The sequence below is a fragment of the Protopterus annectens genome, chromosome 6.part0 (assembly GCF_019279795.1).
Source record: "Protopterus annectens isolate FY-2018-M chromosome 6.part0, PAN1.0, whole genome shotgun sequence".
NCBI lineage: Eukaryota > Metazoa > Chordata > Ceratodontiformes > Protopteridae > Protopterus > Protopterus annectens.
The window spans coordinates 769,670,791-769,684,403 of NC_056737.1; the positions used below are offsets into that span (position 1 = coordinate 769,670,791).

A 13,613-nucleotide genomic window follows, 5' to 3' on the forward strand; every position below is an offset into this window, starting at 1 on the left:
AGTGTTCTATCTGCGAAGTGTTTGCTCTTAAGACCCTATGTAGTTGTCTTTCCTTCCTATCAATTTACCTGGAGAACCAACATCTTAAATTGTTGATGCAAGGTGCTGTGGTGGAAACTTCCTGTCCCAAAGGTCAGCTGCTTACCAAGAAAAAGGTCAAAAAACTCTGGTCTGATTTGGCTGCTGTCCCACCTCCCTCAGACAGCTTTTTTGAGGCTGGTGAAAGCCCAGAGGATCACCCATTTGTTTTGGATTTCTCTGCTGCGCCCCTGTTGGAGGCTGGCATGGATTGCACTTCTCGCATTTCCTTGGAGGCTCTGCAAACATCCACTCCAGATGCTGAGGAGGAGCATCAGCATCGGCTGATTATCTCTGAGGGACCAAGGGGGGATACTGCAAATCCCAGTTCAGAAGGAGATTCCTGCTACATTAGTTGAGGCAGCAAGGGTCTGAACCTGCTAGTGTTGATAAGGTAGATGTTTCTCAGAAGAAGAAATAAAAAACATATTTTCCCTGTTGCTAAAGATCCCCTATGTGAATGGAAGGATTTAACCAAGGGGTTGTTTAATGCTTTAATGGCCATAAAGCCTCCTCAAGGAGTTTCTATGCCTGCTCCTCCTTGGTCGCCTACTCCCCTTAAGAGGCCTAGGGAGCAGGAGTCCTCTGAAGAGAATTTGGATTCTGGGGAAGAGTCTTTGGTATATTCTACTCAAATCCCTTTTCCCTTGTATTATGGTTCTGAGGAGGAAGATTCTATTAGTCCAGACTCCTCTTAGAAGAACTGTCCTTTGGGGACACTATTTCTCAGATGATGGAATATTTCAAATGGGACTGTTCTCATGTTTCTGTTATTCAAAAGAAGTATTCTGAACTCCTCCAGATAGTATACTAAACCCTCTGCAGTACCTCCAGTCTTGGCTGCCCTTTTAGATACCTTTTCATCAGCTTCAGTGGCCCCTTATTTTGAAGCTCCAGTCCCTAAGAAACCTGACAGAGTTTACAAGGTGCTTGATGATAAGTTCTTGTACAAATGTCCTTCTGCTGATCCTTCTGTAGTGTCTGTTTCTTCTGACAAACCTTCTAAGCTTTTACCATCTACTAAACTACTTTCTTCTAGCAAGGACAGTAGAGCTTTGGAATGTTTAGGTAAAAAGCTATGTACTGATGCCACTCTGGCTTTTTGGGCTATTAATTACCAGATTCTTATCATCAGATATGTTTTAGCTGTTCTTTCTCAAGCTTTTTGTGTACTCTCTGACCTCCATGATTCAGAAGGGAAAGTCATAGCCCTTTCAGTACTGGGTTTGTGGCTTGGCACTCTATTAAATGTACTTAGTATGCAGATGATGCTTCCTGTATGGCTGCTGCCTTTGTTTCTGTTTTGAGACATTACTCTTGCTTTCGTCTCCAGCCCTTACCTGATGATATTAAGGTTAAATTGTTAGACGCTCCTCTTGATGATGATAACCTTTTTGGTTCTGCTGCTCAGCTTTTTTAAGTCCTTCCAAGCCAGTGACTGGTGCCAGAACCATGGCCTTAAGCTCAATGCCAAAAAGTGCATTGTTATTCCCTTTCAGAAAAATTTGGTGCCCATAAACTACCACATAGGCGGTAGTCCACTAAACACTGAAGGTGTGATAAGAGACCTGGGGACACAGGTTGGCAGCAACCTCTCCTTTGATAACCAAATTGCCACTGTAGTCAGAAAGTCCTTCTATGTGGCACATCTCATTACAAAAGGTTTCTCACCCAGGAAGAAAGAGGTCATAATCCCTCTCTACTCATCCCTCTTTAGACCTATTATAGAGAACAATGCCCCATTTGGTATGTACCTCCTAGACACCTACAACAACTGGCAAGGCCACAAAAATACCTCACTAAGAGGATCTTCGGTCTTAGACACATGCCCTATATGGACAGACTCAACAAAAACTCCAGCTATACTCTGTCTCTTATTGCCTACTTAGAGGCAATCTCTGCTTGACCTACAAAGCCATGTCTGACCCAGAGCTGCTAGATATGCTACACCTAAAGAAATCCCAATCCTTCTGTGCCACACGCTCCAGGGACCTAAACCTCAATACCACAATAAACAGAACATGCTGGAGGAACAGGTTCCTAACCCAGAGACTTCCCATACTTTGGAACACGTCAAGCAGAGCACTTCAATGGCCCTCCTTAAGAGAAGTTTTGACGAGTGGATGGACAATAGGAAGTTCACCCCGGGGATCACTTCAGTGGCCTTGCTTGACCGGGGCACTGGGAACTAACTTTGGGCGGCATAATGCCAGGGAATTTTCTTGGGCTAGCCTTATATAGGCTCCAGGGCCGTTAGCCTAGTACACATCTATGAACCTATGAACCTAAAAGCAAGGCTTTGCAGAAATTGAAACATATTGTGTGTTTCCTATCCATAAATTCCAGAGGGATTGTCCACCCAAATCTGCTTTTGTATGCAGATAGCCTCGGCCTCCTCCTAAAGGTAACAAGGGTTACACGTGTGTACCTCCTGTTACGTCTACTCAGACTCCTACTTCTCTGAAACCTCTTTTTCAAGACAAGCCAGCTTCTATCTGACAGTTTGCTTCCTCTTCCTCTGGGCCAAGTTCCCTTATCCCTGTCCTTTCTCAATTGGTTAAGGGTCACTCAAGACTCTTGGTTTCTGTCCATCACCTGCCAGGGATATTTCATAGTGTGGAAATCCCTTCTTTCTGTTCTGGGCATTCCTCAACCTTTTCAGGAACAGCTTCATATCTTTCCAGAATTGCTTCAGGACCTTTTGGCTCAGGGCACCATTCAAGTTGTGCCACCTGCTCAGGAAGGGGAATGGTTTTATTCCAGGGTGTTTCTGGTTCCCAGGAAGGAAAGCACGTGGAGATCCATTCTGGATTGTTCTTAGCTCAACACATTTCTAAAGTGCCCTTCCTTTCAGATGTTGTCTCTTCAAAATCAACAAGCAAGAGGGGACACAGTCCTACCTTCATTGCAGACTTGCTGTTTGGGTGAGGGACCCAGCTGTCCAGTTTTGATTGAATATTCAGGCTGTATGCAATTCTTCAGAGCAAAATATAGTGGCATAGTCTTTGAGCAGGTCCAGTGTACAGGATCATGAAGTGGATGCTTCACAGAGATGTGTTTCTGGACATTGTCCATCAGTGGGGTACTCCACAGGTAGCTCTTTTTGCCTCTCCTCTGAACAGACTACTTCCTTTTTTATGTGCTAGAGTCCGAAGCCATCAGGCCTGGAAGGTGGACACACTATCTTTTCCTTGGAAGAGAATGTTCCTCTATGCCTTTCCTCCCCTTCCTCTGATTCTGAGGGTCCTGCTCAAAATTAAGCAAGACTCCCCCACAATCTTGCTGGTGACACCCTTTGGGCCTAGACAGCCTTGGTTCTTCCTTCTTCACCTAGCCACAGGCAATCACCACAAGTTACCTTACACGGTGGACCTTTTCACACAAGACAAGGGTCTCTGATCCAGCCTCACTAGTCCAGCGTCACATGTTCACTCTTTAATTGATGCTGTGGGTGATGGTGTTTTAATCACTTTTAGGCACCATTTATTTATCCAAATTGAAAAGATTTTCTATCTGATGCCTTTCTCGTAACTAGGATTGATTTTTCTGTCGGGATCCCTCTGGTTCTCTCTTGCTTGTCTGAATTGCTGCATGCTTTGTTAGCATATTCTTTGGTTAAATCTTACGTTTCAGCTATTTTTGCTTGTCTGACCTTGACTCCTCCTCTTGCCTCTACATTTGAGGCCAAACAGTTTCTTAAAGGCATCCTTCATATCAGGCCCCCCAGGAATCATGGGACCTCCGTTTTGTGCTTGAAAAACTGAGTCAGGCTGCTTTTGAGCCTGCAGATTCAGCTTCCTTGCAACACTGTACTTGGAAGTCTGTTCTTCTGACCCTTGAAGTTATGGCTGTTCCTCCTTTCTTAGGGACAGGGTGTCTCTTCGTTCTAATCCTTCCTTTATGGCCAAGGTGGTTAATGAGTCATATCTAAATCAGTCTATTAATGTGCTCTAAATAAACCAGGGAAATACAGATAAACCAAAAAAAAAACCCACAATTCAGCAGTAAAACAGGGCAGCAGACCCACAAATAAAACCAAAGATAATTTATTTTAAGCGCTTTTCGTTGCTGGAATAAAGCAACTTCTTCAGAAAAAATACACAGTGAAAAACAGTGTTATTTAAACAGATGATAGTAATCGCATAATTAGGCACACCTCTTTCCTACCACATATTTAAAAAGACATTATACCACTAAACTAACCAAACCTGACTATCCAAGTTAAAAAATAATTTATACATACAACATAATAATAAAATACTATATTATGTTGAAATTATATAAAATGGTCATTCACTGATAACATAACTGAAACTAATATATATATTTGTATAATATTATCCCAACAAATAGTGTCTACCGAACCAGACTTCTAAGTTTAAGCAAACATGCAATGTTAAGTGATTCATTCAGCCCTGGAGGAGCAAATGCATTCAAGCGAATTTGCCATAAAAGCTCATGTTCTTCAAGTAATAAATTCATAGGGCTGCCTCTCATGTTAAACTGAATTTGATCTATAGCTTTGAACATAAATTTATGACCTATATTCTGGGAAACATGTTTAGCCAGTGAATTATATATATATATATATATATTAGTTTCAGTTATATTATCAGTGAATGATCATTTTATATAATTTCAACATAATATAGTATTTTATTATTATGTTGTATGTATAAATTATTTTTTAACTTGGATAGTCCGGTTTGGTTAGTTTAGTGGTGTAATGTCTTTTTAAATATGTGGCAGGAAAGAGGTGTGCCTAATTAAGCGATTACTATCATCTGTTTAAATAACACTGTTTTTCACTGTGTATTTTTTTCTGAAGAAGTTGCTTTATTCCAGCAACGAAAAACACTTAAAATAAATTATCTTTGGTTTTATTTGTGGGTCTGCTGCCCTGTTTTACTGCTGAATTGTGTTTTTTTATTAATGTGCTCTCCTTTTTTTCTTTCTCTGCAGTTTGCTAGTGAGAAGGTTCTTCACACTTTGGATTTGCATAGACAGCTCAGGTGTTATCCTGCATGAGTCTCTAGAGAGCTATCTCTGTGCCTTCCTCCTCCCAAGTTTCCTCTTGTACTCTCCTTTATGTAAAGAATACTGGAGCAGTGATATGGAAGGCATAGTACAGTTGTCTAAAATCTTAGCATAACGGTAGATATCCTTCTGTCCACTGTTGCAGTATTCGCTCCCTCCCTCCTCCCCCTTCTGCTGTGCCGTATTCCTTCTGTCTTCGTGACCTGGAATTCTTTTCTTTTTTTCTCCTTCTGGATGCATGTGTTCCTAGGAATACTGTTCCTCTTAGGGCTTTTCAGTTCTGAGGCATGTATGTCTGTACGTCACCTTTATGCCCTACACCTTTTGCGTAGGGCATAAAGGTGGCGTACAACATCTATAAATTCCTAAGGCTTTGCTATACTGGCTGGACATTGGGCTACCCTTGGGAGGGAATATCTTATGTAAGTAATACTTTAACAGTGAAGAGAAGGACATCTACTGTTATGGTAAGATGTTACACAACTGTACTTTCTCTGTCTTACCCATTGGACTATGGACTGCACCAAGAGTGTTCAAAAGGTAGCTCATTGCAGGCTACAGGGTATCCACGTTTTTCCACATTTAGATGACTTGCTTATCTTGGCAGAGTCTGGAAACTTCCTCTTGTGTGAGAGAGCTTTTACACAAGCTGGAATTCCAAGAGAAGATTCAAAAATTTTTCTTGAATCCTTACAAGGTTCTTTTTGGGATGACAGTTAGACACCACAGTTCAAAGAGCTTTTCTTCCACAGGAAAAAAAGTGAATATGTATATCTAGATCTGTTTCTATGGTTTTCCGCTCAGATAGCACTTACTGTGAGGTAATACTTTTAGGATTTTGGGTCTCATGACTTCTATGATTCTCATGATACCCCTGGCAAGATTCCACGTGTGAAAAATACAGTGGTATTTGAAGCCTTTTTGGCCTTGGCACAAACACCCCTTGTCTTTTCAGATTCCAGTGCTGGGCTTGGTCAGAAGGGAAATCATTTACAGGAGACAGTCGATTTCCCTAAATCCAGGTCTCCATCACCACAGACGCCTTGGATTGTGCTTGGGAGCAGTTTCAGGAGGGATAAAAGTGCAAGGTGTGCAGGACACCAAGGACAGACACAAGTACATAAATGAGATACTTGCCTTGATCAAGGCACTCTACTCTCTGAATCATCTTTGCTCCCCAGGACCTTTTTAAGGTGTTGCAGATGGTTCTATATTACAAGATCAAAGCTTTACTTAATTCGATTAAGTAAAGCTCGAACTTGTAATATCGAAACCGTAAATTGTCGAACGGCCAATTTAACCCAGGGAAACACTCCCCTTGGCTGTTTTATGGAGTATACCTGTTTCTCCAATTTGGAGCGATCTCGGAGTTGGTATATTTAGGTAGGGGGGGGGTGTGTGGGGCACAGCCCCTGACCTGATTCTGGAATTTTGTAAGCTAGTTTTGATAAAGTACATGATTATTTTAGTCATTTTATGATAAAAAATATGTATTTAATGTATGAAAGGGTTAATTAATTAATTCATCAATTATGATGTCACCAATTAATGTTTTTGGTGGTTGTGGGATATAAAATGGGTCAGTCTTGTGTTGTTTGCTGTTTGTTTGCTATTCTGAAGAAGTTTTTATTAAAAAACGAAAGCGCTAAATATATACAGTGTGGATTCCGTCTTTCCTTCCTTGTGGTTTACAGTTTGTTAAAGCTTCAATGTTGTAATATAGACGCATTATAGACAATACCATAGTCGTGTGATACATCAACAAGAAAAAACTGTGCCAGACAAGCTGAGCATGACAAGGGCAGACCCTCACAAACTGAAACTAGATCAGGTGGTCTTCCAAGATTTGATCCAATCTGTGGACCAAGTTCCTCAAGTAGACCTCTTTGCCTTCTCTCAGAACAATCACCAGGCAAGATTCTTCTCCAGTACTCCATGCAAAAAGGCCTGGAAGAGGGACACTTTTTCTTTTCTTTTTTCTTGTGCAGGAATGCTCCTGTATGCTTTTCCACCCTTTCTACTAATATCCAGGGTACTTCTGAGGATTCAGAAGGAATCCCCCAAAATCATTGTGGTGACTCCCTTCTGGACCAAGCAACCATGGTTCTCCCTTCTTTTGGAAATAGTCAGGGTCAGTTGTCACAAACTTTCTCAGACTGGATCTGTACACCCCAAAACTAATCGGCTTCAGTTAACTGCCCACATTAATAGGGTCTTAATTCCCTGTATGCACCTGTTTACTGAGGACTTGCAGCAGGCATTAATGAAGGCAACAAAGACTGCTACTAGAAAATCATATATTGGCAAATGGAAAAGGTTTTCTAGTTAGTGCCAGCAACATAACTAGCACCCATTCAAGGGATAGTGGTTCTCTGGTTTTGCAATATTTGTGTGAGTTATTAACCTGTGGCCTTTCCTACTTCTCTCTCAAGGTCATTTGTCAGCCATTTCAGCATGTATACCTATGATGGCTCCCCCTCTTTCAATGCACGTTCACATCAAAATATTTTTGAGAGGGATTTTGCATAAGAGGCCTCCAAGAAAAACGGTGGCCCCTTCTTGGGATCTTTATTTTTTGTTATAGATGTTAACACTTGATTCATTTAAACCATCTAAGTTGGCTTGACTTGAGGTTCTTAACATGGAAAACAGTTTTACTGATGGGTTTGACCTCTGCAAGAAGGGTTTATGAGTTGCAAGCTGTTACAGTGAGCCAATCCTACCTTATTTTCCACAGGGACAGGGTTTCTTTGAGAACAAATCTTTCTTTTATGCCTAAAGTGGTATCTCAGTTTACTTAAAATGAAACTATCAATCTCCCTGTTTTCTTTTCTTAACCTAAAATGAGGGAGAAAGGATACTCCATTCCTTGGATGTCTGCAGACAACTCCGGTACTATCTTAATGGAACTAAATCTTTCACATCTTCAGATCAGTTGTTCATTTCTTGTGAAGGTGAGAAGAAGGGACAGTCTCTGTTGAAGCAGACTGTTTCTAAATGGTTGACTAAGGTTATTATGTTTTGTTATAGTTACTACAACAAAACTATTCCAGGAAAGTCTAGGCCCCCACTGTACCAGGGTTTTTGCTTCATCTATGGCTTTTTGTAAAGGAGTGCATTCTAGAAGTATTCTTGAAGCAGCAACTTGGCCCTCTGTACATATTTTTATAAAGCACTATAAACTTGATTCCTTTTATAGGTCTAGATCAGGCTTTGCTAGGTCCATTCTTCAGGGGACCCTGGGCTCTTCTTCCACCTTCCAAAATTTGTAAGCTATGGTAGTCTACCCATGTAGCTTAGGCTACTGCAGCAGTGATCAATATGAAGAACATAATAGAGTTTTATAAGTAATAGTAGATGTTCGAGTGATCACTGCTACCATAGCCACTCCCTCCCTCTTCCTTGTTTCTTGTTGTGTTGTTTATGCCAAGATATGGTCATGTATTTATTTTTTGTTCTTCCTAGCATTGTCTTTTCCGGGCTCAACCTCCCTTTCTTGTTTAAAGGTAGTTTCTGAAGGGATTGGTGCCCACACTTTTCTTTTAATCAGCTTAGCTCAAGCTGCCAGATAGTTTGAGAGGACAGCAGGTGCTCTGAAGCTTTAGAAGCTGGCCAGCTGTTAAATCCTTGTCAGGATATAACCCGTATAGCTTAGGCTACTACAGCAGTGATCATTCGAATAGCTAGTGTTATGGTAAGTTTACTTGCACAACTGTACTGTTATTAGCTAGGTGCATCCTCCACAGATTGTGTGTGTTCGCTGTGTGTCTGCATGAGGTATTACTGGGTACTCCATTTTCCTCCCATTTCTGAATGTCCCAAACAGAACCTTATAGGCAATACAGAAGTCACCTTAAAATAACCTGTAGGAAGTAGAACCTAATGGCTCTTCCTGAAGCCTTGCTAAATAGTCAGAACATTCTGTGGAGTTGTACTTTTTCAAGGTCTTTCAAGAGGCTTATTTGAAGATTGTTTTTCTTTTGGCTTTTCCTGGTTGGGGGTCACCACAGTGGCACTTTGGTCCGCTAATGATTGGCAGTCGATTTTTACGGTGCCAGCCCGATGCCCAACCTTCAACGAAGGCACGCCCAGAAGGTGCAGTATTGTAATCAGTAATGTTAGTGCCTTTGAAGATAGCCTGGAAAAATTAGTTGCTCAAGACTATCAAATTTGTTACCAGATTTTTTTTAAAGTCTTTTAGGTATGTTTGGGTGGATACTCATAATTTAACCCAGTTGCATTTATTAATTTTTGTAATTAAATATTGATAATACGTAAATATAAACTGTTCTGTACTTTCACATATGAATCCATGTCTCTCAATTTGTGCTATTCTTTACTTTCACATATGTATCCATGTCTCTCAGTTTGTGTTGTACATATTCAGGGTCTCTAATTTTGTAACTCTCAGTAATACCTTACTACCTGTCCAGCATTAATGTGTCTGCTGGATTGCAATAGTCTGACTTCCAGAGAAAAGCAAGATGAAAATGTCATCTCAAAATACAGAGATTATGTTGAAATAGTTTTCTAGCAGATCCAAGAATACCTGCTAACTTTCCTTATCAAGTCCAACTTGTTGCAAGTTGTGCACTGACACATTTTGATATTGCAGTATACATTCAGACTTGGGGTCTAGTGAGCGCTTAATTACTGCTAAATGTGAGCATATGGGAAAACAAAAAGCATGATTAGAAACAGATAAGGTGAATAAAAGTGTGTGTGTGTACTACATGCACAAACATTTTAAAGATCTTTCAGAAAATAGGATAGACAGTAAGGTGTCAAAGGTGAATAAACTTGATTCTTTGGGGACACTGCTTTCCTTAAATATTCAGCTTTAATTTTTTTGCATCATTATTACCTCAGTGCATACTGACCACCGAGCCTCCCCTCAACCAGACATCACACTGTCTGTAGTGGGGCTGACCTTTAAGCAGCCATTATAGCACTCTGTGCTCTCACCAGCATCTCTGCCTCAGCTCACCAATGGTGATGTGAGTAATTGCGTCAACTCAAGAGTCACTTATACACCCCTGTTTGTGCATGTATGCTCTCCCATATGTGCCAACAGGGGCTGCTGCCACATACTATGTCTCCTTGATGCTGGTTTTTTACTTCTTGACAGATCTCTGGTTTTCAGCTAAGGCCCTGTCATGAGAGCAGTGGTGAGGGAGATGTTTTGGATAGGGCACACTCAGAGTAGCTGGTTGATAAAGTTATAGGTCAAGTGGTGAAGGAAAGACAAGAGCATTTTAAACCCATTTTAAATGGGGGCTGGTGTGAAGTTGGAGAAAAGAAAAAGGAAAGTGGAGATGATTTAAGTTTGGCCATGGCCATGGTCATGACCTATAATATTATGAATTCAGGGTTGAAAGATATTATTAGTAGAAATTGGGGTGGTGTATTTGAATGCTTTGATTTAATAAGTAGGTTTATTGACTACCCCAGGTTTTGTGTGTAATTGGGGAAAAAATGTGAAAAACGTGTTTGAAGTGAAGGATGCCTTATTTAATGGAAAGGCTAGGCTGTCCAAGTGTGGTGTATGTCCGCAATGCCATTATATTTTAGACGGTACTAATATCTCTGCTGCCTCTTTTCCCAGGATGTTGAAGGGTAATGGTAGGTTTAATTGTAATGCTGAGGGGGTGGTCTGTTTAGGACATGAGATGCATTTTATGTCAGAAAAGCAGAGGGGGCACTGAGGCAGAGGATTTATGAACCTGTATATATTATGAAGAAAAAAAGATGTTAAAAATGCCATGTATAAGCATAGTGTCGATTGTAGGGCTTTTAAAAAAAATCCTATTTTTTTTTTATATTGGAAAGGGTTCCATGAGATGTCAGCGGTAGGGATTGGGAAACATCCCAAGGAAAAAGGGAGCTTATATGGTAGCTTAAGTTGAACACTACCTATTTCTCTGGCATCAGTGATAAAGTTTAAGTTAAAAGTATTTTGCAATTGAGAGCAGGAAAGTTGTGATTATGTTAATGTAATGGAGTAAACTATTTAATATTTTTTGTTTGAGCCCAATTTTTGAATTTATTTGAGACCTTTTATTAACTTTGTTAAATTTAAGTTGAATGTTAGATATGGATTTAATAGATGTGCAATAGGTTTTTAATGTAGTATGTTTTTGTATTTCAGTCCTTTTATTGAATATAAGTTGATTTTTTAAAAAATGTATATGTGTTTTATGTCTTTAAATTTATTTGTTTTTTTAAGTGTCTGGTGATTGGATAATTGATTTATTGATGTGAATTTTGAGGATATGTAAATGAAGTGAGGTGTAGCAATTGTTGTTCTGATGAAATTCTGTAATAAAACAAACAAAAAAGTGCTTTATTATTATACAGCTGTCCTTGTGTATTAGTTCTTTGCCATGACTTGGCAGCATCGTCTTGTTATTTATAGTTATTTTTTAGGCTGTGGAGAAAAAGTTTTTGTGTTTGGATTTGTATTGCTTTGTTTGAATACCTTTCTTATTTGGTGAAATGTATTGAAACTAGCGCAGTGAGGTTTGATGAAAGCTGTTAGATTGATTGGTTAGTTAGTATTATACATATTTAAATCTGTGACATGTGACCTAAGAAGTAAACATAACCTGAATAATGAAGAGTATGCATACAGTGGGGAAGTGATACGCACTGCAGGTTACAAAGAATATAAAATACACAACAGGCTGCATCCATCAAAGCAAGCATACAATAGACATGAGATAAAAAATACAAAGTCCTGGAGAGTGTTGAAAATATGATAAAGAAAACACCTCTAGGGTGCCACACTGGGAAAAATATGAAAACTCCAAATTTGTTGTTACTAGTTGAAATATCCAGGGATTTGCATATTATAGAAGCACTGAATACTAAAGTTCATCAGAAATACAAGCATAAACAGATACTGTGACATGTGACCTAAGAAGTAAACATAAACTGAACAATGAAGAGTATGCATACAGTGGGGAAGTGATACACAGTGCAGGTTACAAAGAATATAAAATACACAACAGGCTGCATCCATCAAAGCAAGCATACAAATAGACATGAGATAAAAAAATACAAAGTCCTGGAGAGTGTTGAAAATATGATAAAGAAAAGACCTCTAGGGAGCCACACTGGGAAAAATATGAAAACTCCAAATTTGTTGTTACCCGTTGAAATATCCAGGGATTTGCATATTATAGACGCACTGAATACTAAAGTTTATCAGAAATACAAGCATAAACATGTCAGCGCAAAAAAGAATAGCCAGAAATGTGTTTAAAAGGCAGATGAGAGAGAGAGGATGGAGGAAGCCGATGTTTTCCCTTGTTATTACAAATATGCTAAAAGAGCAGTAGAATTTTAAATTTAGTCAACTCAACCCCCACCTTGCTACCAAGAAGGTTTCTAATAACTGCTATGTATGAGCTGCAATCCCAAACACACACACACAAATGAATTTCCAGAGCTTTACCTTCCTTGTAAGTTGGATCATTGATATCAACTTGTGTAGTGTTACTGATTTTCTGTCAGACAGGTGGTATAAACATTCCTTCATTTTTTCATTGCACACAAAAAGTGGTTCATTATAACTTTTTAATGAACTTAATGTATTTTATTTGTTTTGTTTTTCAACAGATGATATTCTTGTATCACAGTACAATGCTGGTCAGAAAGAAGCTTTGAGGGCTGTTTTCAAGCAAAGGTATTTTTTGTGTGTATGCCTATGTTACAGATGTTCTGCTTGCTGCATTGAGCAGTTCAGTTTGAAATGTGCATGTTTATAAGAAAACATTTGAATAATCTGTAGACAATCACACTTAATAGCCAGTATAGCAACCGGCGTTATTGCATATTGAAATAAGCCCAGAGTACAATCCATGCAACCTTAGTTCTGTTTGTATTTTGAGAGACTGTTGGAGGTGGCCAGGAGGAAGAGGAATGATGAGGTATTGCCTCCTTCCATGTTCTGAGGAGGATGGGGATGTGCATTGCTGCTTCAGAAGCCCCCTGTAATGATACTGGTGTATGAAATAACGGTGCCAGTATTGTGTTAGGTGGGTGAGCAACAGAAGGATGCTTCATCATGTGGGTGGGAGTGTTTCCCTGATGATGCCATTACATGCCCATCAAGGTGGCATCAAGCAGTATATGGAAGAGTAGGACTTTCAGGGTATAATTAAAGTTTATGAAGTAAGTATTGCTTCACTTTTTGTAGTTAGCCAAAAGTGCTTTTCCCAGCACACGGTGTGCCCAGAATTGACTCCTCTTGCAATTCAGAGTTACATGTATTGGTAGCATATCTAAATATGGCTGTAATTTTTTTTTATTAGAGCCATTGCTCCTACTACTATTGGAATTGTTTGGGTATCTTTCTTCCACATTACTCTCATTTCTGCCTACAGTGAATTTGTGTCTGTCTGTACATGAGACACTGTAATCACTCAGTGTAGCAATTTCAGTGATCAGTGCTACCTTTGTCTTTTTTTCATGGACTACTGTATCTGGTTTTCTCG

The 13,613-nt window shown here is 39.6% G+C and overlaps 1 protein-coding gene across 1 annotated transcript in view; it reads left to right on the plus strand.

The window, feature by feature from the left end:
• Nucleotides 1-13,613, plus strand: part of KIAA0586 (KIAA0586 ortholog) — a 4,394,667-nt gene that overhangs the window by 42,554 nt on the left and 4,338,500 nt on the right. Inside the window, exon 2 of the mRNA XM_044074450.1 lies at nt 12,736-12,802. Within this exon, the coding sequence (XP_043930385.1) occupies nt 12,736-12,802 (67 nt within the window). The remainder of the gene's footprint in view (nt 1-12,735; nt 12,803-13,613) is intronic.